This window comes from Microcebus murinus, chromosome 5 (assembly GCF_040939455.1).
Source record: "Microcebus murinus isolate Inina chromosome 5, M.murinus_Inina_mat1.0, whole genome shotgun sequence".
NCBI lineage: Eukaryota > Metazoa > Chordata > Mammalia > Primates > Cheirogaleidae > Microcebus > Microcebus murinus.
The window spans coordinates 112346366-112368808 of NC_134108.1; the positions used below are offsets into that span (position 1 = coordinate 112346366).

General features: G+C 53.9%; 2 protein-coding genes across 9 annotated transcripts; both read right to left on the reverse strand.

The window, feature by feature from the left end:
• Nucleotides 1-1746: 1746 nt before the first annotated feature.
• Nucleotides 1747-13983, reverse strand: VARS2 (valyl-tRNA synthetase 2, mitochondrial). Of its 7 annotated transcripts, none has more exons than XM_076003534.1 (30): nucleotides 13892-13983; nucleotides 13197-13424; nucleotides 12985-13066; nucleotides 12768-12868; nucleotides 12006-12127; nucleotides 11827-11893; nucleotides 11634-11731; nucleotides 10908-10989; nucleotides 10627-10746; nucleotides 10047-10158; nucleotides 9285-9373; nucleotides 8695-8785; nucleotides 8364-8491; nucleotides 7886-7989; nucleotides 7521-7602; nucleotides 7153-7229; nucleotides 6998-7073; nucleotides 6612-6717; nucleotides 6281-6351; nucleotides 6059-6184; nucleotides 5788-5892; nucleotides 5585-5653; nucleotides 5390-5468; nucleotides 5156-5283; nucleotides 4856-5008; nucleotides 3889-4095; nucleotides 2777-2888; nucleotides 2455-2630; nucleotides 2159-2287; nucleotides 1747-2058 (listed from the first exon to the last, which is right to left on the reverse strand). In XM_076003534.1, exons 2-30 carry the CDS (start codon nucleotides 13395-13397, stop codon nucleotides 1936-1938), a joined length of 3216 nt encoding a protein of 1071 aa, XP_075859649.1. In that variant the 5' UTR covers nucleotides 13398-13424; nucleotides 13892-13983; the 3' UTR covers nucleotides 1747-1935. The 7 variants fall into 7 exon arrangements, with proteins under 7 accessions (XP_075859649.1, XP_075859652.1, XP_075859650.1 ...); XM_076003537.1 differs by having other exon boundaries at nucleotides 13197-13378; nucleotides 13892-13979; XM_076003535.1 differs by having other exon boundaries at nucleotides 13865-13939.
• A 122-nt stretch (nucleotides 13984-14105) lies between these two features.
• Nucleotides 14106-20106, reverse strand: GTF2H4 (general transcription factor IIH subunit 4). Of its 2 annotated transcripts, XM_012736380.2 has the most exons (14): nucleotides 19845-20106; nucleotides 19097-19239; nucleotides 18712-18816; nucleotides 18234-18365; nucleotides 17893-17989; nucleotides 17708-17796; nucleotides 17388-17499; nucleotides 17161-17229; nucleotides 16899-16982; nucleotides 16516-16648; nucleotides 16208-16338; nucleotides 15179-15226; nucleotides 14942-15020; nucleotides 14106-14411 (listed from the first exon to the last, which is right to left on the reverse strand). In XM_012736380.2, exons 2-14 carry the CDS (start codon nucleotides 19234-19236, stop codon nucleotides 14239-14241), a joined length of 1392 nt encoding a protein of 463 aa, XP_012591834.1. In that variant the 5' UTR covers nucleotides 19237-19239; nucleotides 19845-20106; the 3' UTR covers nucleotides 14106-14238. The 2 variants fall into 2 exon arrangements, with proteins under 2 accessions (XP_012591834.1, XP_012591833.1); XM_012736379.2 differs by lacking the exon at nucleotides 19845-20106 and having other exon boundaries at nucleotides 19097-19256.
• Nucleotides 20107-22443: the final 2337 nt, after the last annotated feature.

Sequence of the window (22443 nt, forward strand, 5' to 3'; positions counted from 1 at the left end):
AATTTTAGCTGAGCACATGACTCCCAGCCTCTCTTGCAGCTAGGTGTGGCCATGTGATCCTGTCCAACAGGAAGCACGTAGAAAGGAAGTGTGTAACTCCCTGCTAATATCCTTGAAAGGAAAGGAGCTTCCATTTCAAAGGAAAAAAAACGAAGTACTCAAAACAGCCTGTAAGGTCCTAGACCAGTGCTCTCCAACAGAATTTTCTGTGGTGATGGAAATGTTTTATACCTGTGCTGACCAATGTGGTAGCCACTAGTCACCTGTGACCATCGAACACTTGAAATGTGGCTAGTGTGACTGAAGAACTGAAGGCTTAATTTAATTATTTTAGGCAACTGGCTACCATTTGCACAGCACAGCCCTAGAGGGTCCACCTTGTGGTGCCCCCCACCCCGGCTCCACCTCCCGCAGTCCTGCCCTCACACCGCCCCAGCACACTGGCCTCTGGGCTACTCTCTGAGTGCTCCAGGTGTGCTCCCGTCTGAGTTTTTCTCTGGTTCTTCCCTTTGTCTGGAACACCCTTCCCACACCAGGGCAGAGGCTTCTGCCAGCCTCTGCTGAGCCCCACCTATGTAGTGCCACCTGCCCCACCCCGCACGTACACCCGTGTCCCCCACCTCTTCTATCCTCCTTCCCCCGTTGCATTTACTGCCTTCAAACATACTAGAGTTTACTCATTTCCCTGTGTTGTTATTTCTGACTATCCCTGCCGGGATGAAAGTGCTATGAGGGCAGAGGCAGAGATCTTTGTTTTACTCACTGATGAATCCAAGTGTCCAGAATAGGATCCAGCACATAGTAGGTGCTCAAGACATACTTGTTGAACTGGGGAAAGAAAAGGAAACTGCCTACCCCCTTCTTTCCCTCCTTCCTCTAGGTAGGAATGCCACATGGTGGTGGGAACTGGAGCAGATCTTGGACCCAGAGTTGGAAAGTGTTATCAGAACGGCAGGAAATAAGATCACAGGAGGAGAGGGTGCCTGTTACTGCAGAGCCCGGCACTGCTTATCCCCAGCAGAAGCAGCACCCACCTTATCTAAGCCATTACATTTGAAGTTTGGTCACAGCAGCCAGAAAAAACCTGCACCTAATTTATTGGGTTAAAACCCAGTGGAGACCTTGGTCAAGCACTTGCATTCTCTGAGCATGTCTTCATCTCCAAAGTGGAGCTAATGCCCACCTCCTGCGGTTCCTGGTAGGATAAATGGCACCGCACATCCAGCGCCATGGAAAGCGAGCCCAGGGCAGGACTGCCGCGTGTACCCCTGGAGCTGCTGCACAGGACGCGCTTGGGGCGTGGGAAGGCCAGGCCCGAGTGCCACTGAGATGAGTGGTGCTGGGCGGGTCAGGCGCTGTACCTTTGTGAGTGTGCGACTCAGTCAGGGCTGGGCAGCGTCTCTGGCACCGGGGTCTCAGGTGTGCACCATCCCAGGACACCCTACCGCCCCTCAGGCCTGGGGGAATCACTGCTTTGCACCTCTGGGGACAAGGCCAGGGAGCAGGGAGGTTCCCGTTTGGTGAGACATGGAGGGGAAGGGCCTGCAGAGCCCGGCCCACTCTCAGCCAGGAAGCAGGTGGCCCCCAGGCACTGCACCCTCCCCCACCCTTTTCTCAAAAGAAAGCTCCTCTTCCTCCAGGGAGGAAGCCCTCCTCTTTCCCCGGATCAAGCTCTCAGGGGACACCTGAGATACCAGAAAGTCACCACTAGGGGAAAGGGGGATAAAAGGACCACAAGCAGACATGTTTGTGATTTTTAAAGTTTATCTGAATCTCCTCATTCCCAAACTCGGTGGGACCGCACAGGAGGGAGGCTGGGCAGTAACGTGAGTGTGTCAGGACCCCAGTCACTGAGACCAAGCCAGTCTGTTTCCTCATGTACAAAATGAAGCCAGTGGGCCACGTGGCCTCTGATGTCCCACTGCATCCCGACAGCTAACCGATCTGTTTGTCCTCAGGGACACTTCGAGCCCCCAGGGCTGGAGACTCATCCATCAGCTGCTGGAGGTGCCAGGCCGCCCTGTCCAGTTTCGACAGCTCCAACTGGAGCGAAGACAGCTGGGCAAGGAGGGGAGGTGAGGACCCAGGTGTGAGGACCCAGGTGTGAGGCCCACCGCCCCGACCCCCATTCCCCCAGTGAGCCTCCCCCGAGCCTCACCTTCTGCTGCCTCTGAGTCTCTGCCTCCCCTTCGGGTGGGGTCCTGGCTATGAGGCCATCGAGCTGCTTCTGCAACTTGTGCCTTCGGGCGGCTAGCAGAGGCAGATGGGTCTGGGGCTCCACCAGGCCCTGGTAAGAACAGTGCGAAGGCTCCGGCATCTGCAGCCTGCCCAAGGCCTCCCCCCTCTCCATTCTAAGGCCCCTTCCCACTTTACAGAGCCCGGCCCTTCCCTTCCTCCCACCATTCTTTCCAACCCTCCCCTCCATTCCCCTTCCATCCCATTCCCTCTGGTCACCTGCAGCTCCATGTAGACCTGCACTGTGTCACTTAGCGGAGCCTGGGCCCAGCCAAAGGGAGCTACTGCACCCGGGGGTAAGAGGCCCACGGCCCCACAGTGGCCCAGGGTGCCCAGGGGCTCAAGGAACGCCTCGAAGAGGTCCTGCTCCCCAGGCTCAGAGCTCTGCAGCAGCACTGGAGAGGTGAGGGAAACCGTCAGGTCAAGGCCTCTGCCTCCCTTCCTGTCCAGCACCTGCTGATGGGGATCTGCCCTCCAGGCCCCCCTTTTCCCCACCAGCCACAGCCCCCCGCAGGGACCCAGGAGCCCAGACACGCCTCACCTCGGGGCCGGGCCTTGGTGAGTTGGTACGTGGCTCGGAGGGCCCTCAGCGCCTGCGCGGCCTCCTGGACCCGGGAGAAGCGCCGCTCCAGCTCGGGCTGGCGCCAGTGCTCCTGGCAACAGGGCATCCAGAGTTGGCAAAGGGGCCCCGGGAGACTCAGTGCCAACCCTCCTGGCTCTGTCCCCGACCCAGCCACCCCATCTCCTCAGGAAACAGGATCTGCTTCAATAGCACACACAAAATCCACCAGCCCAAACATGGCAAAGAGTCAAGAGTCATCTAAGAGGTTTTAGATGATCAGTGTTCTGACTGAAGATGACAAACAATTACAGATAAGTTAAAATTTTAAATGTATCGTTCAAACTTCACAAACCAAATAAGCATAAAAGAAATTTAAACAGTTGAACTTTATTTATTTATTTTTTTTCTTTTTGAGACAGAGTCTCACTCTGTTGCCCAGGCTACAGTGCCATGGCGCCAGCCTAACTCATAGCAACCTCCAACTCCTGGGCTCAAGCGATCCTCCTGCCTCAGCCTCCCGAGTAGCTGGACTACAGGCATGCGCCACCATGCCCGGCTAGTTTTTCTATATATTTTTAGTTGGCCAATTAATTTCTTTCTATTTTTAGTGGAGACGAGGTCTCGCTCTTGCTTAGGCTGGTTTCGAACTCCTGAGTTTAAGCAATCCGCCCGCCTCGGCCTCCCAGAGTGCTAGGATGACAGGCGTGAGCCACCGCACCCGGCCTAAACAGTTGAACTTTAAAATGATTTTTTGCAGCATTTATCCTTCTGAAGTTATCAAAGCTGCACTGAGATTTTTGGGACACCCTGTTTTTAACTCATCTCATCCTTATCACAACTATGACAGGCAATATTATTGCCCCCGTTTTAAAGATGGGGAAACTGAGGCACCGTCCCACAGCTGGTCTCAGTCTAGCAACAGCGTCCTATGCTAATACTGTCCCGGAGACCCCAGGGCCACGCCAGCAACGCTGCGGGAACCATCCATGCTCCCCCAGGCTCTGCAGTGAAGTACAAACTGCAGCGGTAGATGACCCCCAACAGCAAACCTTGCCCATCCCACTCCAAGGTGCCATGTACCTGCGACTCACCAAGCTTCGCGCACTGGGGTAGGGGGCAACCGAGACACTGGGGGTGGGGGAGCAGCCAGGCCTGGGGGGCAGCCTCTGCCAGAGCTCTTCAGCCAGGAAGGGCATTAGCGGGGCGAGGAGGCGGAGGCCGAGGTCGGCGCAGAGGAACAGGACCTGAGGGGGTCCCAGGGCACGGGGCGCGTGCCGCAGCTGGGGCTTCACAGCCTCCTGTGCAGGAAGCCACCAGGTCAGAAGATGGGCCCACGGCCACACCCATCCCCCACAGCCTCTGCAGCCCTGCGGGCGGAGGGTGCTGTGCGTCCTGGGAGGGAGGGGCGGGCAGAAGCACTCAGCGCCCTGCCGCCATCACCGCCCCAGGACACACCCTGCAGCGTGTGAGGAGGGGAGTCCAGGGTGGCGGTGGGCGAGAATGGATTTCTAGGGAGAAGTCTAGTTTGGAAAAAAAAGATCGAGTTTTTTTACTTATCAAAAGGGGTGAGAGGTTTTTAATAAGGGTGAGCTATGGCCAGAGCCAGTGGCAGCAGCATCACCTGGGACACACATGGACATTCGAGACACCCACCCCAGCCTGCTGATGGAGCCACTCTGGGGTGGCTGGACGATCCGTGGCCAACAAGGCCCCCAGGTACGTCCGACGTGGGAGCCCTCGTGAGACACCCTGGTCTGAAGGCCGCTGCTCGCTCCCTCCCAGGCCTTCAGACTGCTCTGCCAGACTGTTTTCTAGAAGTCTCCCGGCTCCTCCCCTCTCCCCATGTGACAGGCAGGCAACAGTGCCTGGCTGTGCTGCAGAGCCCAGTCCCCGGGAAGAGGAGAATCAGACCTCCCTGTCTCTCCTTCCTGTCCTAGCTGGGAGGACAACAGGATCTTAATAAACTTCAGAGCTCTCTGCCACGGAACCTGACTCCCCGAGGACCCTGAGCAGGCCTGCAGCAGCGGGAATGCCTCGCCCCGCCCCAGCCACGCTCACCAGGTAAACGTCACAGAGGTTGTGCAGCCAGAAGTGGTGCAGGGCGTGGGTGACGAGCGACAGCTCCCGGGCGAGGAAGCCCCGCTCGCACTCGCGGGCAGCGAGGGCAAGGCGGCTCAGGATCCAGGCGTCCAAGGGTGAGGAGGGAGACAGCTGCGGGCAGAGGGGGCCTAAGGACTGGGATGGCTCGTCCCCCAGTCCTGCCTCCTTTCCTGCCCTGCCTCCTTTCCTTCCAGATGCCACCTTCAGCCCACAGACACTTGCCTCCCCCGACTCCCACCACCCTGCTCGCTCTCTTGCCTCCTCTGCCGGCTGCGGCACGAACTGCTCCCCTAGGACACCGAGGATAAAGCGCAGGGCGTTCCAGATCTTGTTGCAGAAATGTCGGCAGCTCTGAACCTCAGAGACAGACAGGTGCAAGTCGCCCCCTGGAGGGAGAGGACTGAGAGAGTCTGCACCTGGGCGGACAGCACAGTGAGTCCTGATCCTGCACCACTGCCCTCGGCTCACCCAGTGCCGCCCGCACAGGCTTACCCAGGACTCCGTGGGAGCAGAGTGTGAATCTCAGGGCATCTGTCCCGCACTCAGGGATCCCATGAGGAAAGTCCTTTGTCTGCAACCAGAAGGGTGGCAGGAGCCTGTGAGGCTACAGGGCTGGAGCCTGGGTTGCAGAAGAAACCAGTGGCGGAGAGCTGCAGCTGGAGCGGCAGGCAGACGCTGGAGACTCACCTGTGCGGCGGCTGCGATGGCCAGCTCTGCGGGGTCCAAGTTCCCACTTCTCAGCTTTTCCTGCAGCACCTGGGGATGGGGAGAATCACCGGCCAAGGCTGAAGGCCCCGCCTCTGCAGCGGTCACACCGCTGGCCTCACACCTCTCCCCAGCCTCCCTTCCTCTCTCCCGCAGCCCGCCTGGGAGCCGCGCTCTGTCCTCACCTGCAGCCCCACCCCACAAATGATGTCCCGTGGATCCAGCACATTCCCCAGGGACTTGCTCATCTTCCGGCCCTGCCTGTCCCGAACCATGGGGTGAAGAAGCACCTGGGGGCGTGGAGGGGGTCAACAGAGGGGACTTCGAGAGCCTTTCCTTGGAGAGTCCCTTGGGACCTCGGGCCTGCACACTTTAGGGGCCAGAGTGGGAAGCAAATCGGGAACAAGGCATCGGGAACATGGAAAGTGCCAGATTAGGGGTTGGAAGGGCTGTTACCTTGCTGAAGGGGAGCTGTCCTGTGAGCTGAGTGCCTAGCATAACCATGCGGCCCACCCAAAACAGCAGGAGGTCACTGCCCGTTTCCAAAAGTGACAGGGGGTAGAAGCGAGCGAGGTCTAGAGTCTGGGTGAGAGGAGTGCTAAGAGCCCTGAGTCCCCGTGGGGGCCCAGCCACCTCCATCACTCCCACCTTCACTCTCACCCGCTCAACCAGCCTCACCTCTCGGGGCCAGCCCAGGGCAGAAAAGGGGAACAGGGCCGAAGAGAACCATGTGTCCAAGACATCAGGGTCTGGGAAACAGAAAAGGAAGGGGGATAGCTGGGACCTCAGCTTCTAGGACCTCAGACCTTCGCTGCCTACCCTTATAGCTAACCCTCAGCCCCAGAGAACAGGGGTCTTGCCTATGGCTCCATCCCAGCTCTCCCAACCCTACTTTCTGCACCCAGTGTCTGCTCCCCTCAAAGGCCCAGACACCCGGCCCAGCCCTCCCCTCCCCAGCCTGTCCTGCCCCCCCCCCCCCCCCGGCGTCCCTCTCCAGCGCAGGGCTCACCCCTCTCCAGGACCAGCTGTGCCCCGGGTCTCCCTGTCAGTTCTGCTGCGACCTCTCTGGCCTCGGCCTCTGACCGCCCAACCACCCAACAGTCCTCCCTGTCACCCTGCAAAGTAAGGGGCGAGGAAGAGTGAGGAAAAATAGTTGATGAGTGTAAAGCGTCACCTAATGTTCACATTCTCTCACGTGGTCTTAGGGTGGCCAGCGCCACCAGGAAAGAGACAAAGAAGCGTGGCTCAGGGAGCCTTGAATGCAGCAGGGGCTATGTGACTGAGCCCACGAAGCACACTGACAAGCAGGAGCTGGGACAGCCCTTGGAGTCCTCTGACTCCTGGCTGAGGCTCTCTCTGCACGCCCAGCCCTCCCGGCAGCTCCCTCCTACCCACCTGCACGTGCTCCTCTACGACCAAGTAGGCTGGGATCTGATGGCCCCACCAAAGCTGCCGCGAGACACACCAGTCCCTGCCGAGAGGACATCACTGATGTCTTAGCATGACCAGGGAAACCCCCGTCATGTCCATGAGAGCTCCCATGCGCTTACCCGATGTGGGCAAACCAGTGCTGCCAGCTCTTCTGGTGGAAGGCCGGGCTGAGCTCCAGGGCCCCTGACTCCACGGCCTGGAGGGAACAGGGCTTCAGACAGTGCTTGCCTTCCGGCACGTATGCGCCTCCAGGGATGGGACGAGTGGCCTCTAAGGTAGTTTTAAACCTCAGAGAGGACCTCTCAAGCCTCCTCTGGATTCTGGGCTTGAGTGAGGGCATGAGCCAGCCCTCTCTGGGCCGCCTTGCCTCCGTGCCACACGTCCTCGCCATCGCCACAGCTGGAGAGATCTGTGGGGTGGGAGGCCCTGCACGCTGCGTTCTCCGTCCCGTCCCTTCAGCCCCTGCCTTCCTCACGCCGCAGCTCACCTGGGCAGCCCGCTCGCCCATCTCCCGGCAGCGGACAGACCACTGGCTCTTCAGCAGGTATTCCACCACGTCCCCGGAACGGCTGAAAGGGACGCAGGATATGTCAACTGCTCTGCAGGCCCTGTGCCTTCTCCCAGGGACACGGGGTCCTACTCCGTGCCAGGCCCTCAGTACTGAGGACACAGCAGTGAATAAAACTGACACAGAACTTGTTTTCTAGCGGAAGGGTACGGAGCCCATCCTGTTGTCACTTTTTTTTTTCTCTTTTTCACTCCAACTTAACCCTTGTAAACTGCTGTCACTCTTAAGCTCCATTCACTCCCTTTTGGGGGTGGCCTCCAGTGGAGGAGTTAAAATGAGGTCACCTGCAGATGGGCAGGACCATGGGGTGGTTCTGGAGGCCCCGGAACAGGCCCCGCTCCCTCAGCGCAGACATTATCTTTTCCCGGGCTACGAATCGGTGAAGGCCCTAGAGAATAAGTGGCAGCAGTAAAGATTAATTCATATTAATTAATTAATTGAATTAATTAATTCAATTCATATTAGTATAACTCTTGGCTTTTGGGGTACTCATTCATTTGTAATTTTTTTCTTCCCATGATTAGCTTTTGGTTTTCTATTTTGTCTTACCAACTGCTATGGTTTGCGTATGTTTTGTTTGGCCCCGCCAAGTCTCACAAAATTTCATCCCCAAAGTTGGAGGTGGGGCCTGGTGGGAGGTATTTGGATCATAGGGTTGGATCCCTCATGAATGGCTCGGTGCTGTTCTAGAGGGTGGGAAAGGAGAGGAAGGGCAGAGGGTGGCCTGAAATGGTGGGGTAACACAGGCCCACAGGGGACCACCTGCAGCCAGTCCCCGCACAGGGAGGTCATGGTCCCATCCTCTGCAATGACGTTCAGGGGACTCAAGCCGTGTCGGGCCCCCATCTCAGCATCGACAGGACTGTGTGCTGGAGTCACCTTCACTGCCCCTGCGAGAGACAACCATGGTGACCACTGAACCTGACCTTGGATTTTGCCTTTCCAGATGTAGCATTACTGCCCACACCTCCCCGTCCCACTGTCCCCTCTGTGCCTCCCTCTGCTCCCCACTGTCTGCTCGGACTACCCTGTATGAGCACTTGCCTCCCCTCCCCCAGGACCCCCACTTCCTCTCCCTCCCTGACCCCCTCACCTGTGCCCACATGTGGCTCAACAGCGGAGTCTGTGATAAGGGGCAGAAGCTGCCCTGTCAAGGGGTGACGAAGCTGCCGCCCATGCAGATGCTGAAGGAAGGAGAGGGTCAGGGAGAGACATGTGTGGGCCGGAAAAGTCAGGGCTGGCCCGTGAGAGCCCGCAACCAGAGGGCGGAAACCAAGAGGCAAACGGCTGCTGGAAGGCAGCAAGCTTTCTCTGAAGGGGCCAGAGTGTAAGCATGTTAGGGTTTTGGGCATAGAGGCAAAGTCCGTCTGCACACGAGTGCTCCACTCTGCCACCAGCACATCAACAGCAGCCACAGGCAGTACGGAAGTGAATGTGCGTGGCTCATACCCAAGTAAGCAACAGGCTAGATTTAGTCCCTGGGCCAGTATATCAACCTCTCAGCTGAGAAAAATGTGTAGCATCAAGAAAAGGGAGTAAAATCAGAGCCACAGCAGAGCTGGGGTGAGAAAAGTAGCCTCAGGAAAAGGAAGAAGCAGGAGAGAAAGAGCTATCATCTTAAAAGGCAGGGAAGAGAAGGCCGTCGGGCGGGAGGGCCAGGATGCGGGGTGCGCTGCCCATTACTGTGTAGCGGGAGTCGTCCGGATGAACAGCCACAGCCACGTCTCCAGGTAGCGTCTCTGGCCTCGTGGTTCCCACCACGACCTCTGCATCTAAAGACGAACAGGCAAGCACTTCTATTAATAGGGCTCGTCACAGCCCTCACCACTTACTCCTACAGCTAAAGGCTGTAGAACTGGAAAGCGGGAGGGGCAGGGGGCAGCCAAGGTGGAACAGTCCCCCCGAAGTAACTTGAGAAGATCAGAAGCATTTATAGGAGCCCAGGGTTTCCCACAAGCTGGTGACCAGAGGTGTGAGAGGCTGTTTGGTGCTAAGTAATTCCTTGATAGCATGCATGGGGAAGCATTAATAAAACAACTGGAGTCCTTGCTGGGTATGCAGAGGACACTGGGGAGTCTCATAGTCCTAGTCACAAATGCTGTGCATTCCTCAGGGCTAGCACCAGCCTCTCCTACAAGAAGCTTCCTCTTCCATTTCATCTATCTTCCCCTTCTCTGAATTCTTTGGAACGCTTATTGAACAAAGCACACTTTAGAACTGATCTTTTGTCTCTTTCCTGGGTTAGAACAGACTTCTGCAGAAGTACACCAGGCTCCTGAAGGCAGTGACCACATCCCCGGAATAGCCAGGTAACTACCACAACCATGCAAACACTACCAGGTTCACAGGGGACACAGACTGATGGCTTCCTAGAAGCCCAATGTGGGCTTGAGAAAACAGGGGAAACAGAGGTAAGCAGGCAGCCCTTCAGAGGACTACTCTCACCAGGCTCTCCATCCACGGGGAAGGCAACAGAAACCAGGAGGCCGAAACACACAGAGATGGGGCAGCCGGGCAGTCGAAGCTCCGTGCGGCCAGGCAGGGGCCTACTCTCCACCTGGTGAGGTGCGGAGGAGGCTGGGTCAGAGAGTAACCCTTCTGCAAAGCTCACACCCAAGCTTTCTGCAGCCACTCACCCTCCAGCCCACCCTCCCTACAATCCATCTGAAAGCCATTTGGAGGGTTCAGAAGCCACCTCCGCCCCCTCACCCAATGTTTGTGCAGTCACAGCACTAGTAAGTATCACCGAGCACTCCAGACTGGGCCAGGCATTGTGCTGAGCACCTACATGAATTCTCCTTTAATTTTTACAACACCCCCATGACGCAGGCGTTCCATCACCTCTAATTTACAGATTGAGGGGCTGAGGCTTAAAGGGGCTAAACTGCCTGATAAAAGTCACCCAGCTTTCAGAGGCGAGTCTCAGATTTAAATCCAGACACTCTGGCCCCAGAGTCTGAGCTCTTACCACTTAACCACCCTCCCTCAGAGCTCTCCCAAACCTGCTTCTCCTTGTGTACCTCACCTCAATGTCCGAGATGGCTGATCTTAAAGCACATGACCAGTTGACAAGCTGACGGTTCCGGTACAACAACCCCGCCTCGTAGAGTCGCACAAAAGCTTCGGTGACGGCCGCTGAGGAGCCCTAGAATGACCCGAGTGTCCACATCTAACAGCTGCTTCTCAGCCTCTCAGGGACCCAAACATCCCACCTCACTGCCTCAACGTGCCAAACAACCCCTGCCTGGCACAGATCTCCGAACACAGCCCCCAACACCCACAGGGACCAAGGCACAGAATGCTCACAGCATCCATGGTGAAACACTCTCGGTCCCAGTCCAGGGAGGCACCCAGAGCTCGCAGCTGCTCACAGATCTCTCCACCTTTCCTGTGTCCACAGAGACAGAGATCGTTTTCAGCAAACACATCCCAAGCACCTCCCATGTACCAGGCCCAGTAACGCCCCAGCAATGCCAGGTGCCGGAGGAAAATGAAAAGTGAGTATGCCATCCATTTAGCCTCTAGAAGCTAATGGAGACAGATCACAAACTCAGTAAGGGGCTTTCTATGGCATTAAAAGAGGCAAAAAGTTCTATAGGAACAGAGGAAGAGCAGCTGAATTGTGGGAAATCCTAAGAAGTTTCACAGAAAAGATGGCATGTGATAACAGACCTGGAAGAATGAGGGTAATTTCATGGGAATTAGAAGTTGGGACTGGGCAAGTGGAAGAGAGGTGATAAATTCTAGGCAAGTAAAAACAAGGTAGAGAGAAAAAATACACATATATGTAATATATATACACACAAATGTATACATTTAAACGTACCTATAGTGTACACACACACACACACACACACACACACACAGCCTAGAAACTCCACCAAACTCTAAGGGGCAAAAGAGTTTTCATCTCTGAGAAACTGGGGTCATGCTGGGAAGAGCCAAAGATCACAAGTTAGGAGACAAAAGTGATGGGAAGCAAAGACCCAAACCCGCCATCTGGGCCCCTCCAGCCATGCCAATCACACTCACGCCTCCTTCCACTGCCACACCTCCCTAAGGAAGTCTTCCCGGCTCAGCTCATGTCTCCTCACTCCCCGCTCCTTCCATAGCTGTTTCTCCACCACAGCCTGCAGTTGGAATGGGGGCAAATGAGCAGAGAGTCAGGATGCTTTGGGAGAAGTCACTTTTATCCAAGGAAAGGAAAACATAACAGAAGACATACTTGTGTAGCAATCCCTGCATGATCTGAGCCAGGGACCCACAGCACTCGGTCCCCACGCATCCGGTGCCTACAACAGAAATGCCCTCATGAGAGCCCACGGCTTACATGTTTATCCTCACTCATTCCCGCCCTTTCTACTGGCCCTCCAAGAACTCAAACAAGCGCTGTTCCTCTCTCACCAGCGCACAAGGGCATCCTGTATAGCCACTGTGAGTGCATGGCCAATGTGCAGGGAGCCAGTGACATTGGGAGGTGGGATACACATGGAAAACGTCTCCCCTGTGGCCTGCGGCAGCTGGGCCTAGAAAGGAGAAAAGTGAAAGGGCAAGAATGGACTGGATGTTACCTAAGGGAAGAGCACCCTCTGGTGTCTCCAAGATGAAAGAACTGCAGAGATCTGTCCCGCAAATAACAGGAAAGCAGAGGAAGAAAAGGAATCTGCCAGGGGAACCTGGCGAGAGAGACTTTCGGAGACATGAAGTCCAGAAAGAAAACAAGTCTGTAACGCAAGCTTGACTCAGAGGCATTGGTTGTGTTCAAGGACCACTCAGGGCCGGGCGCGGTGGTTCACATCTGTAATCCTAGCACTCTGGGAGGCCAAGGCGGGCAGACTGCTCGAGGTCAGGAGTTCAAAACCAGCCTGAGCAAGAGTGAAACCCCGTCTCTACTATAAATAGAAAAAAATCAATTGGCCAACTAATATATAGAAAAAATTAGCCGGGCTTGGTGGCGCCTGCCTGTAGTCTCAGCTACTCGGGAAGCTGAGGCAGGAGGATTGCTTGAGCCCAGGAGTTTGAGGTTGCTGTGAGCTAGGCTGATGCCACGGCACTCACTCTAGCTTGGGCAACAAAGCAAGACTTTGTCTCAAAAAAAAAAAAACAAAAACAAAGGACCACTCAGTCCTGAGGATCATTCGGCACCCCTTCCTGCCAGGTACTAACCTGATATTCTGGTTTGAAGAAGCCCTCTTGCACCCACCACTGGTACCAGGCAGCCTCAACATATCGGGGGCTGTAGGCAGGAGGCAGGCACCCAGAGACATCTGTGCAAGCAGAGGAGAGCTCCACTAACTACCAAGCTTTGTTCCCAGGCTGCGTTTCTGCAGACCAAATGGGCAACAAAAAAATGAGAGAAAAGGCCTTTAAGTGCCCTAGTTACCTTTCTTTTCACCGGGTTTCGTGGGGATTTCATACAATACTACCTCCTTAGGACTCCAAGCCTTATTGAACTCTGTGGGTGACTGGAAAGAGGAAGCAAAGGAAGTGGTATGTAATTCCCAGGATACCCCAGCCGCCTGGATCCCAGCCCAAGTCTCCTCCACCCCCCTTCCAAGTCTCAGGGACCCAAGAACAAGTTGTCTGACCCCCAACCTTGCTCTTCCCAGCTATCCCAGCCTGCAGCGCCGCCTGCTTCTCCCGCAGGCGCTTCTTTTTGGCTTCACGATTCCTCCGAGAGATGGGAAATCCATGTGGCTCTGACTGTGTAGAAAGGGGATGGGACCTGGGGAGGCCCCGTGAGGGCCTCAGCCCCCAAAGTGGCGGTCGAAAAGACGCTAGAGGCAAATGAGGCATCAGGAGTGGTTGGAAAGGGACCAAGATCTGCTTGGGATAGACAGAGAGCACATTAGGCAGACCGGGGCGGAGGGTCACACTTCCCAAAGCCACTCCCCTTATTCCTTACTTCCTGTCTCCGACTAGCACTGGTCTATATATCTATGGCCTCCCACACCACCCTCCTCCTAAAGGACTAGAATACAAGGTGTCGACAGGGCCAACATCAGCTGAAACAGGGTCGGAGTTCTGGGCCCGAAATCTATGCATCTACGACTTGAGGGGGGACCGCTGACGCAGGGAGAGGAAGAGGACCCGGAGATTCAGGGAGATGATGGAATCAGCACGCCTAATAGCCGGCAAGGTGTCCCTTCAGGGTCACGATCATCTCTGCCGGCCCACGAGGCGCCCGCAGAGCCCACAGCCCCGCGCAGCCCGACCTTTCCACCCATCCCACCGCATGGACAAAGGACCGCAGCGCCTCCCACCTCCAGGCCTCCCCGGCGCGCGCTCACCCTGCGACCCGCCGCTATCCCAGGGCGCCCCGCGGTGGCAGGGGCTGGGGTCACCAGCGCACCGGAACTTGGAACGCGGCCCGCCCCTCTCGCGGTGCATGGGGCGGAGCCCCGCCCTGCGCATGCGCGGCGGTTGGCCTCGGCCCCGCCCCGCCGGCCCAATGGTCGCCGACGCGGAGAGGGAGCCGGGCCGCGAGCGTCGGGGACGCGTAGCTCACTTCTCAAAGCTTTATTAGACAAGCAAAGTCCCGACGTGTAAATAAAATACACCTGAGTTCTGCGGCCGGCTCAGCCAGCCCGCCCCACCCGGGCCCGCCCGCCCAGGTCGGGGTCTGGGTCCTGCACTCTCAGAGGCTGTGTTTTTGCCGCTTCCAGAAACGCTTGACGTCGCTGTGCCCGGCCGGGGTCACCACCATGAGCCGCTTGGCCGAGTTCTCGAACACTAGCACGCCCAGCTCCCGCGCGTGCGCCAGCAGCAGCTCAAAGTCCACTTGGGACAGGAACTGGTTGTACAGGACGCCTAGGGTAGGCAACGCGGGGAGAGATGGTGAGAATGTGAGGCTCCGAGTGACCCAGAGTCCCAGGCTCTACGTGGCGGCAGCAGGAGGTGATCTGGGCTTGCCCCCACCGCAGTGTTTAAAACTAATTCTCTACGCTTGTCTGCCGAGGGGCTCATCTTAACAAGAGTGTGATCCAGCCATATTCAGAAAGGCAATGTAATACAGTAAGAAAATCCATTAATGTTCACCAAAACCAGAGAAATTACTGTGAATTATTCTCTCTCCTAGCTAAATCCAAATTGCACTGATTTGGGACATTTGCTACTGATTCATCCCAAAATAAAGTGTCCTGCCAGCTTTTCTCTCCCAGTCCATGCAGTAAGCAAAAGATAAAATGCATGAAAAGCTTTCTCAGCCCAGTCAAGAGTGAATTGTCTGCTCTCTCCTCCCCCTTCCTCTCCCTTTCTCCTTCCCCATATTAAAGAAAAAAAAAAAAGACTGAATTGTCTACCAATTGTCTACCAAGACTCAGCCACCAGAACCCACTCACCCTCGGTGAACCGAAGTCTGTCCCTTTCCAGCTCCCACAGCCGAATCTGGTCTGTGATGGTGGGAGGCAGGACAGGTGTCTGCAGGGCAAGGGCTGGCTTCAGGGACTCAGGTATAACGCCGTAGACAACCGGCCCTCCACTCATTCCCAATTTGGATGTCCCCTTTTTTTCCCCCATCATCTCAAAACTAGGTGTCAGGGGCTGCCAGCCTCTGACATCTTGTTACCTGTCTGTACCTGTTTGAGCATCACTGGGTGGGCCCTTGTCCTTAGGAAATGGATTATCTAGGAAAACACAAGAATAGCATGAGGGGTTGAGAAAGAATGCAGAAAAGTCATCTGAGCTGTCACCTGCTGTCACTGGAACATCAACTTACATTGTTTAAAAACTCACAGCCCTGGCCAGGCGCGGTGGCTCACGCCTGTAATCCTAGCACTCTGGGAGGCCAAGGCGGGCGGATTGCTCGAGGTCAGGAGTTCAAAACCAGCCTGAGCAAGAGCAAGACCCCATCTCTACTATAAATAGAAATTAATTGGCCAACTAATATATATAGAAAAAATTAGCCGGGCATGGTGGCGCATGCCTGCAGTCCCAGCCACTTGGGGAGGCTGAAGCAGGAGGATTGCTTGAGCCCACGAGTTTGAGGTTGCTGTGATACCACGACACTCACTCTAGTCTGGGCAACAAAGTGAGACTCTGTCTCCAAAAAAAAAACTCACAGCCCCTGTCATCAATTCAACCCATCCCTGTTCAGCTGTTACCCCAAGTTGCTGTTCCCACTGGGCATGTCTGCTATTCCTTCTCTGGCACATTTGCCCTTTCCAGTCTTGTTTTGTTTTTCTTTCTTTAAAATAGCAGCAGCTACTATTTTTTGAGCACTTACTGCATGGCAGGCTCTGAGCTAAATGCTTTACCTCTAGTCTCCCATTGAATTTTCCCAATAACCCTGTGAAGTTACCAGCTAAGGAAACTGAGGCTCACAGAGGTGAAGCCACTAGGCCCAGTTTACACAGCTAGGAAGTAGTGGTGCTGAGACACAAATTCAGGGCTATACCTCCTCCCCCCATGCTTTTCCCCCCCTCAAGCATCTGCCTATCCCCACATCTGAAGCCTAGATTTCTCATTTGCCTGGTGCTCAAACACAGACAACTCACCCCCCCCCATTATAATAGACCCAGTGCTAGCCTTCCCTAATGTGACCACCCTGTACTCCACAGTCCAAGTACAGCCCAACTTCCCGCCCCCCCCCCACCCAAGGGGGATACCTGTTGGGCTGTGATGCCACTGGCGATGGCCTGCTGCACACTCTCTCGGGTCACCTGCGCTACCACCATGTTGGGGAAGCGATAGAGCATCTCAGAGAAGAGAGCAATGAGGGCAATCTGCAGCTCCGACTCTGAGCCCGGGATAGGAGAGAATGAGGAGACTACCCCCAAACCCAGATACCCTCAAGCCCTTCCTGTGTGTTAAGAAATGTCAGAGTTATGCACACTGCCAGATAAACATGCACTGTCATTCCCTCCTGCTTCCCACCCACAACTTCCTCTCCCAAGAGACCACTGTCTAGCCTCACCCGTGTAGGCATACAGTCGGTAATTGGTTTCCACAACAATGAAGCCTGGCTGATGCACAGTGCCCCCAGCTCCAGAGACACCTGATGAGAGATTGATGGCCAGTCGTGTGGGGTAGTAACGCCGAGATTTCCTCTGGGAAGGACAGAAGGGAAAGGCAAATGGCCTCTGTAAAGGATCACTGTGCCTGAGACATCAGATCCCTCCCAGGACACAGGCCCTCAACCCTCAACTTCTCTCCCCATAGGGACCCAGGTATTCAGTCCTGGTAACTGCTTCCTGCTACTGCCCCAAGACCCCACCCCTTTTTAAAGGCCAAGGCAACACACCTTGGGTCTTCTTCCCTAGGAGCCTCTACTGCCTAGAAATATCTAGGTGTTCATACCTTCCTCTGGAAAACAAGACCAAACTCCCGCAGATGTTGCAGAAAGTTCAGCAGAGAATCACTCATACCTTCCACAGAGTAATCCTAGGAAAGAGAGGTGGCTAGCTAGGGTCCAAAACACATCCTGGCCTCCCTCCCCTAACCCCATACACTCATTCCCTCTTTCCCCATCTCTGCTCATTCCATGTTCATTCTTCTCACCCTACTGCCTCTCCAGCCTGCTCTCTCCTTTACACCTCCCTACCCTCCAGCCCCCACTTACCTTGCCCAGAGTAGAGAAGCTGAGCTGGAAGAGGAAGGAGAGAATCTCCACTAGGTCCATGCCCCGGCTCTAGAGAGAATGGGGCAGAGACAAAGGAGAGATGGGAGGGAGACAATGGAGAGAGCCAGGAAAGAAAAAATCAGGGAACAGAGTTCTGTAGGCAGTAGTCTTTCAGTGCGACCTGAGACGAGTAGAACATAGTAGCAAGTGGCCCCTGGGCTCCTCACCTGGGCAGTCTGCAGATACTGCAACATAAAGTACCAGAGCTGGGCCGGGGTGTCCAGCAATAGGAACTGGAAGCCAGCAGAAGTAATGCAGGGCGGCTCTCCAGGTTCAGTACTGGAGACAGAGAGGGACAATGATGGAGCTATGCAGAGAAAGGCGACTATCCCTGTCCTCACGTTGTTTCTTGCTATCTCTGGCTATACTCTACTCAGTTCACCTTTTCCAGTCAACTCGCTCTGATCCTGACTTGCCCCAGATACTGTTCATCAGGGACCCAAGTAGACGGCACAGCAGGAAGCTGTTGGACCTGTGGCTTCCTCACCTCTTCATGAGCCCAGCCTGGCTGAGGAGCTGAGCCAAGTCCTGGCTGACAGCTGCGCTGGGGGAGCCCACCATGAAGTGCAAGACCACCTGAGGACAGAAGAGAACAGGAGACCAAGCCTCTAAGGGCTTGTCATGGGAGGCAGAAGCACAAGAGGAGACACACACAGAGTTCCAAGTCCTCACCTCCCATCGCTCCTCGGCGTACTTGTCAAGTGAGGGAACATCCCGAGCGTGCTTGTCTGGTCCCAGCTGACTTGTGTCATCAGACCAGGCCTTTCCCCTGTGGCCAAGATGGGTCAAGAGTAAGGAACCCTGTCTGTGTTCCTTGCTGCCTTCTTTCCACCCTATCCCCAGGGCCATGAGTGGGGGACATTTTCTGCACCATGCAGTTATATCTGGCCCAACTTATTCCTTGTGAAGCCCACAAGGTTCCAAGGAAGCCCCTTAGGAGCTCCAGCAGTTTAATCACCAGTTTAATTACCAGTTCCCCTGGCCTAGCTTAGGAAGAGATGGAAGTGACATACCCACCCAGAAGGGCAATGCGGAGGTTCTGGCGGAAGACTGGGTTGAGGATGAGGCCCTGGAGCCCACCTGGGAGCAGCTGGGTGTGCCAGATACGGAGGCCACTCAGCAGCCCTGTACTTTCCTCCTGAGCCCTGGAACAAAGCAGAGAGGTGAGCGAGATGTCTGGAGCACAAAAAGAAAAGAGGCCCACAATGGTGTCCATTTCTACCTTTTCTGAACTGGTGACCCCTGGAATACTGTTCCACGGAGTGAAATCAGTGTCTTCTTGAGACAAATGTCCTTACTGCACCACCCATCAGAGCCTTGTTATAGACATTATAACTCTCTAAGAAGGGAAAATACAGTATGCAGAGTTTCCCAAACATATTTAATTTCAGTGGTGTAACTACTGAACCTGGAAGTGTTCAAGGAACAGCAGTTTGGGAAACCTAGCTGTTGAGAAATATATATCTGGCTGAGAATGCAGTAGAGACTCACTTGCTGAATTCTTTCTTTACCCACAGGGCTACAGCAGCTTGTGGCAATGGCTGCTCCAGAAAGAGCATCCGCATCACCCAGTTCTTAGCCAATGATGGCAGCTCCCTGTAGGGAAGTAGAGGTCAAATGTTAATATCAAAAGCCGTTTTATATCTGCATCTCTGCCCTCAACTGCCTGTCAAACATCTCATCTCACCCAACCACACCTTTATTAGCCCTGCAGTCCCCACAAACTCCATCTGTTTTGGCCTGCCTGCTTTGGAGTAATCTCTAACCCCACCCCCATCCCCCAGGCTGCTTGCTTTCTACTGTGATAACTTATTCCAGTCTGCAAGTCTCATTACATTTCCCCACCATGGTCCCTACCATGAAAGCGACTCCTCACCTGAAGACAGCTAGACAAGTGGCAGGGTGCCCATACAATCGGTCCAATACCCCAGGGCTCAGGCCTCCTAAGAATTCCTGCAGATTCCTGCATTGTAGGTGTACTCGGTTCAGACCACCCCTTGAGGGGGTGCTCTCCATCACCTGAGAGATGCACATGTTAGAAGTGTATCCCCATGATCCGTGCCAGTGTCACCCCTGGCCTTTCTCATTCTGATTCCAGATCCATGACCCTTATAATAACCGCATCTTTTCTGTGGTTCCCTTTCCCATGTCATTCATCTCTGATTTCTCCCAAACCTAACCAACCACCCTGTGTTTCCTCCTTCCTCACTCCACTTCTGCTCTCAACTCCAGTTTTCTCTCAATTTCCAAGTGATGGAATTATTAATTGTCGTATACTTGCAAAATCATTTTGTATTTCAATGACTTGTCTCATCTTAAGCTAAGCAGAAACAGAGAAACTTGTTTGAGACCAGTCCTCTCTCTTCCACCCCTCCAGGTCAGATCAGTCCATAAACTCCAAATATGTTAGTCTTTCCCTTCTTATATGTCTTAGCTCACTTCTGCTATGCATGGCGATAACTTCTCCCCTCTTTCTCCTTCCCCCCAAGTCTACTTCACCCTATTCACCGTGACCCACAACGTCCGATCTCCTAACTTCTCCCCTACTTTCCTCCCACACCTCGCGGCTCACTCAACTCTCTCTCACACACCTCCTTCACCCCCGCCCTCCTGGGTTCCCTCACCACTCTGTGTCGATCCTCCTCGCACACCCCGAGTCTCGAGCTGTCCCTTAATCAGAACCAATGTCTCGCATTGGCTCCCAGAAACAGGGGGAAAGATGGTGGGGAAAATGTGAGAAAAAGATGGGGAAAGTGTCGAAGGAAGTCACAGAAAAGATCCCGGAGTGGACAATTCAGAGAAGCCAGGGAAGGGAAGGAATGGGAAAGTGAGGAGGAAGAGAATAGGTGCAGCACTTGCCCGCGGCGGGGCATACTGGGAATTAGAGTCTTATTCTTGCTCGTCTAGGAGCGGGCTGACGACGTCTGACTACAAATCCCGAAAGGCATCGCGGGAAGCCGCGGGGCGAGAAGCTGGCTGTTAATTGAGAGAGCCGGGAACATCAGAAGCCCGGCCACTTGGTTCCGTGGCGCTCTCCATCCGTGGTGCTCTCCATGCGTGGTGCTAACGGCGCGTCTAACCGGCCTGGGCGGAAGCGGGACTCTGAGAGAAGTACTTGGAGGCCTTCCTGGCGGAGGCGCGCAGGGACGGCCCAGTGAGGCGCTTAGCCTCTGGATTCCTCGAGTTCAGTTGCTCCCCGTAAAATGGGGATAATGTACTCCAGAACGTTTTTTGCGAGTTAATGATCCAGTGTACCCTACTCGGCTGGTAAGTACTCAATAAATGTTAATTTCTGCCTCCACCATGCTTCCAACCCGTTTAGTTAGAAGACCCTAATAAAAACAGTTTTTTAAAAGAAACCAATTGTTTGCTCTGATTTGATTTATGAACCTACTGCAGAGAAAGGCAAGGGAAGTCTTGGGGTTTTTTTGAGACAGAGTCTCGCTCTGTTGCCCGGGTTATAGTGCCGTGGCGTCAGCCTAGCTCACAGCAACCTCAAAACTCCTGGGTTCAAGCAGTTCTTCTGCCCCAGCCTCCGAGTAGCTGGGACTACAGGCATGTACCACCATACCCGGCTAGTGGCAGGCGCCACCACGCTCAGCTACTTTTTTCTATTTTCAGTAGAGATGGGATCTTGCTCTTGCTCAGGCTAGTCTTGAACTCCTGCCCTCAAGTGATCCTCCCACCTCGGCCTCCCAGAATGCTAGGATTACAAGTGTGAGCCACTGCACCCGGCCCAGAGGAAGTCTTTAACCAAGGCCAGAACTACATGTTTTTCCAAATCCCTATATGCAGATATTATTCCCATTTTGCAGACTAGAAGACCAGAGCTCCGAGAGGTTAAGAAATTTGTATATGATCAGACAGCTGGAAAGGGCCCAAGCTGGAATTTGAAGCACATTTGCAAGAGGCAACAGGCCAAAATGGCAAGGACTGTGAAAGACTTTGTTGTGCTTTGTAACTCACCCATGTTTGTTCTGTTGTTCTGCGTTTCTTCAGCAGTGTTTGAAATGCTCAAAGAACACCACAAAACTGACAAAGCTTCTTTATGACAAACGTTAAGTAAGGTTAAAAGACAATTTATAGTCCGGGAAGAAATGGTTGATGAAATAGACAAAATACTAAAAGCTCTTACAAAGTAATAAGAAAAAGAAATAGAGATAGACAATAAACAAAAGAAATACAATGCCTTATAAAGAGAAAAAAACTGTTAACTACACTAGTAATTAAGGAAAAGTAATTTAAAGAAACAAAATATCAGAGATTAAAGCAACAATAAAAGATTAGCAAAAACGAAAAAGAAAATTAAGGCTTGACAACTTTAATGTGGCCAGTATGTAGGAGCACATTCATATACAATTGTTGAAGGTTGACATAACCATACCTTTTTTAAGTCAATTTGGCAGTATCTACCAACAAGTTTAGTGTAACTACCCCCTTTGACGCAGCAACTCCACTCTTAGGAATGTAATGAAATTCTCCCACTTTAGTAGAGATATGCATGCAAAGATGTTTATTGAAATGCATTTGTTATTGTATTATAAAAACAATGAAGCCGGTATGGTGGCTCACACTGTCATCCCAGTTATTTAAGGCAGGAGTTCAAGACCAGCCTTGGCATCATAGCAGGACCCTGTCTCTCCAAAATTTGTAAATCAGCCAGGCATGGTGGCGCACACCTGTACTCCTAGCTACGGGGGAGGTTGAGGTGAGGGGATCATTTGAGCCCACAAGTTCCAGGTTGCAGTGAGTTATAATTATGCCTGGCTGAAAGAGTGAGATCCTGTCAAAGAAAAGAGGGAGGAAAGAAGGGGAGGGGAGGAGGAGGGAGGGAAGGGAGAAAGGAAGAAGGAAGGAATTGAAGGAAGCAGCCCAAATGTCCATCACTGGGGGTTGGTTAGATAAAATGTGGGTTATTGCAACAAAGCAGACTACTAGACAACTCTTAAAAGAGGAAGTCACTGTATGCATACTGACCTGGAACTATGTACAATACAACTTTGAGGGAAGAAAAGCAAATTACAAAATGGCATACATAGTCCAATGCCATCTTTGTAAGAAGCTTTTATGCGTGTGTAAAACTGGAGGAAGCTGTCTGCTTCATTTTGAAGGGAGCAGGCAAGGGGAGATAGGTCGACTGTGTCACAGTTTCCTATGCTATAAAGCTATGCTGTCCAGTATGGTAGCAGCTAGCCACCCGGGGCTATTTAAATTTAAATTAAC